Raw genomic sequence first — 1,776 nt, 5'->3', positions numbered from 1 at the left:
ATAGGCCTGGGTTAAGTTATTAACTATTCAGTGATGGTGATCATTAGGCAGCAGCAATGAAATACAAAGGAGCAAATTTACACTTCAGGTAGACATTAGTTTGTCTACTGGCACAAAGCTTGGAGAACTCCTATACAAGCTGGCTCTTCTGCTGAAAACGAAAAGAAAGTCTTTGAAGACCATATGCCCATAATTTGACTCAATGGTTGGATGAAAACATGTCATAGGGATCACCCAGCCAAACTGCAAGGTAAGAAGGGAAGGACTGGGGGTTGGGGACTGGAGAAAGAGTAAAAATCTGAGCACCCCCAGCTTCAAGCGGGTGCCTTCAACTGCTGCCAATTCTGTCCTACGTCCTAGAAATTTCTACATGGAAACTTGGATTGGAAAAAACTCAACTCATCTTTCAGGAGGTAACATATTTTTCTTTGTCTATTACATGCATGTGTTTGCCTAGCAAGATACATGAATGTGTTTGTATTCTATGTTGGAGAAAAGATGTAGGTGTTGAGTAGGTGAATCACATGGATTCCAGGCAGGGATATGCAATTTTATAGGTTTGTGGATGGAAGAAAAGATGCTAGTGTCTTGGCTTTAAAGAGAAATTAGAAGCAGCCTTAATGATTTTTACAGTGCCAAGAATAATTCAACCAACAGGGCTGAGGAGGGCCACACACACCTGGACCATTCTACTAAAGCCAAACTGAGTGATGGAACTCTGATTATTGCCCAGGAATCTGTCCCTAAGCTTAGCCATCCAAAGCGCAAGCCAAGATACAAAAGGTCCTATTCTTGCAGCCAGACTGTTCGTTGCTGAAATAATAATACTAAGTGAGAAACTGAAACCCTAAGGGGAGTAACAAGCTATCAGAGCCACAGTCTGACTCCAGGTCCCAAATGCCAGTCCCTAGCCAGAGGGTGCAGTGCCAAGGACTGTGTGCCAAGTTATAACCAGATCTCAGCCCTATGGTCCAAGTATTAAAGATGCCCTGAGATTTGGGCGAACCTGACTAATGGAAAACATATGGTAAGTTGCAGGTTTTTTGCTTTTTTCTCCAGAGTTTCCATTTTTACTTCAGTCAGGGAAAGAGCTCCTGGAGTGCAGGGTTTGGGGTTGCCTGAGGCATGAGATCATGTAGCACTGACTGGAGCTTTAAACATAAACTAGAAAGTAAGTTTCCCAGCTTCTCTAGGCCTAAATGAGGCATCAGCCTGTTGTCTTAAGCTGCAAAGTCTGCTCTAGGGTTCAATATTAAAAATTTCCAGCTAACTGATCAACTTCTTCCTACTGTCCCCATGAGTTTAAAATTTGAGAAGTGAAACTTAACATTTCACCTCTGCAGGGGGGGAAGCGGGGGAACAGCCCTCTTTTTGTCTGGTTTGTCTGAGGGTTCTCTGGATGGTATTTTGAGACTCACACATCCACATCCGCCATCATGAAGATTTTTATGGTTCCTTTCTTTGCCTCGGTTCTGTTATGCCCCAGCTACAGCAGCCAATGGATCACACACACTGCTTGCAAGGATGACAAATTGGAATTGCTCTACCAGAGTTGCGGTGAGGTCTTTAAAATCATCCATTTGTGTTTATGGTAAAATTAAGGCCGCTGACAGAGGGGAGTAAATTCTTAGTGGGAGGAGGGGGTGAGTACTACCACCAAACCCTCTTTTCCTACTGTCTGATATGGGTCTTGTTCCTTTGGGAGGAAAGAAAAAGAGAGCTGGAAAGGAGAGAGAAATGAGAAAGGAAGAGAGGGACAATGAGAAGGGAAAAGGG

At 43.6% G+C, this 1,776-nt stretch overlaps 1 protein-coding gene across 1 annotated transcript in view; it reads left to right on the top strand.

The window, feature by feature from the left end:
• The first annotated feature begins 1,369 nt into the window (after window positions 1-1,369).
• Window positions 1,370-1,776, top strand: part of LY86 (lymphocyte antigen 86) — a 133,685-nt gene continuing 133,278 nt past the window's right edge. Inside the window, exon 1 of the mRNA XM_069103538.1 lies at window positions 1,370-1,557. Coding sequence (XP_068959639.1) covers window positions 1,437-1,557 — 121 coding nt within the window. The 5' untranslated portion in view covers window positions 1,370-1,436. The remainder of the gene's footprint in view (window positions 1,558-1,776) is intronic.

Source organism: Petaurus breviceps, unplaced genomic scaffold (genome assembly GCF_028583685.1).
Source record: "Petaurus breviceps papuanus isolate PSGF00001 unplaced genomic scaffold, PetGlider_PUasm1.0 582, whole genome shotgun sequence".
Lineage (NCBI taxonomy): Eukaryota > Metazoa > Chordata > Mammalia > Diprotodontia > Petauridae > Petaurus > Petaurus breviceps.
The sequence above is the reverse complement of the archived record's forward strand: the minus strand, read 5'-3'. Positions and strand labels throughout refer to the sequence as shown.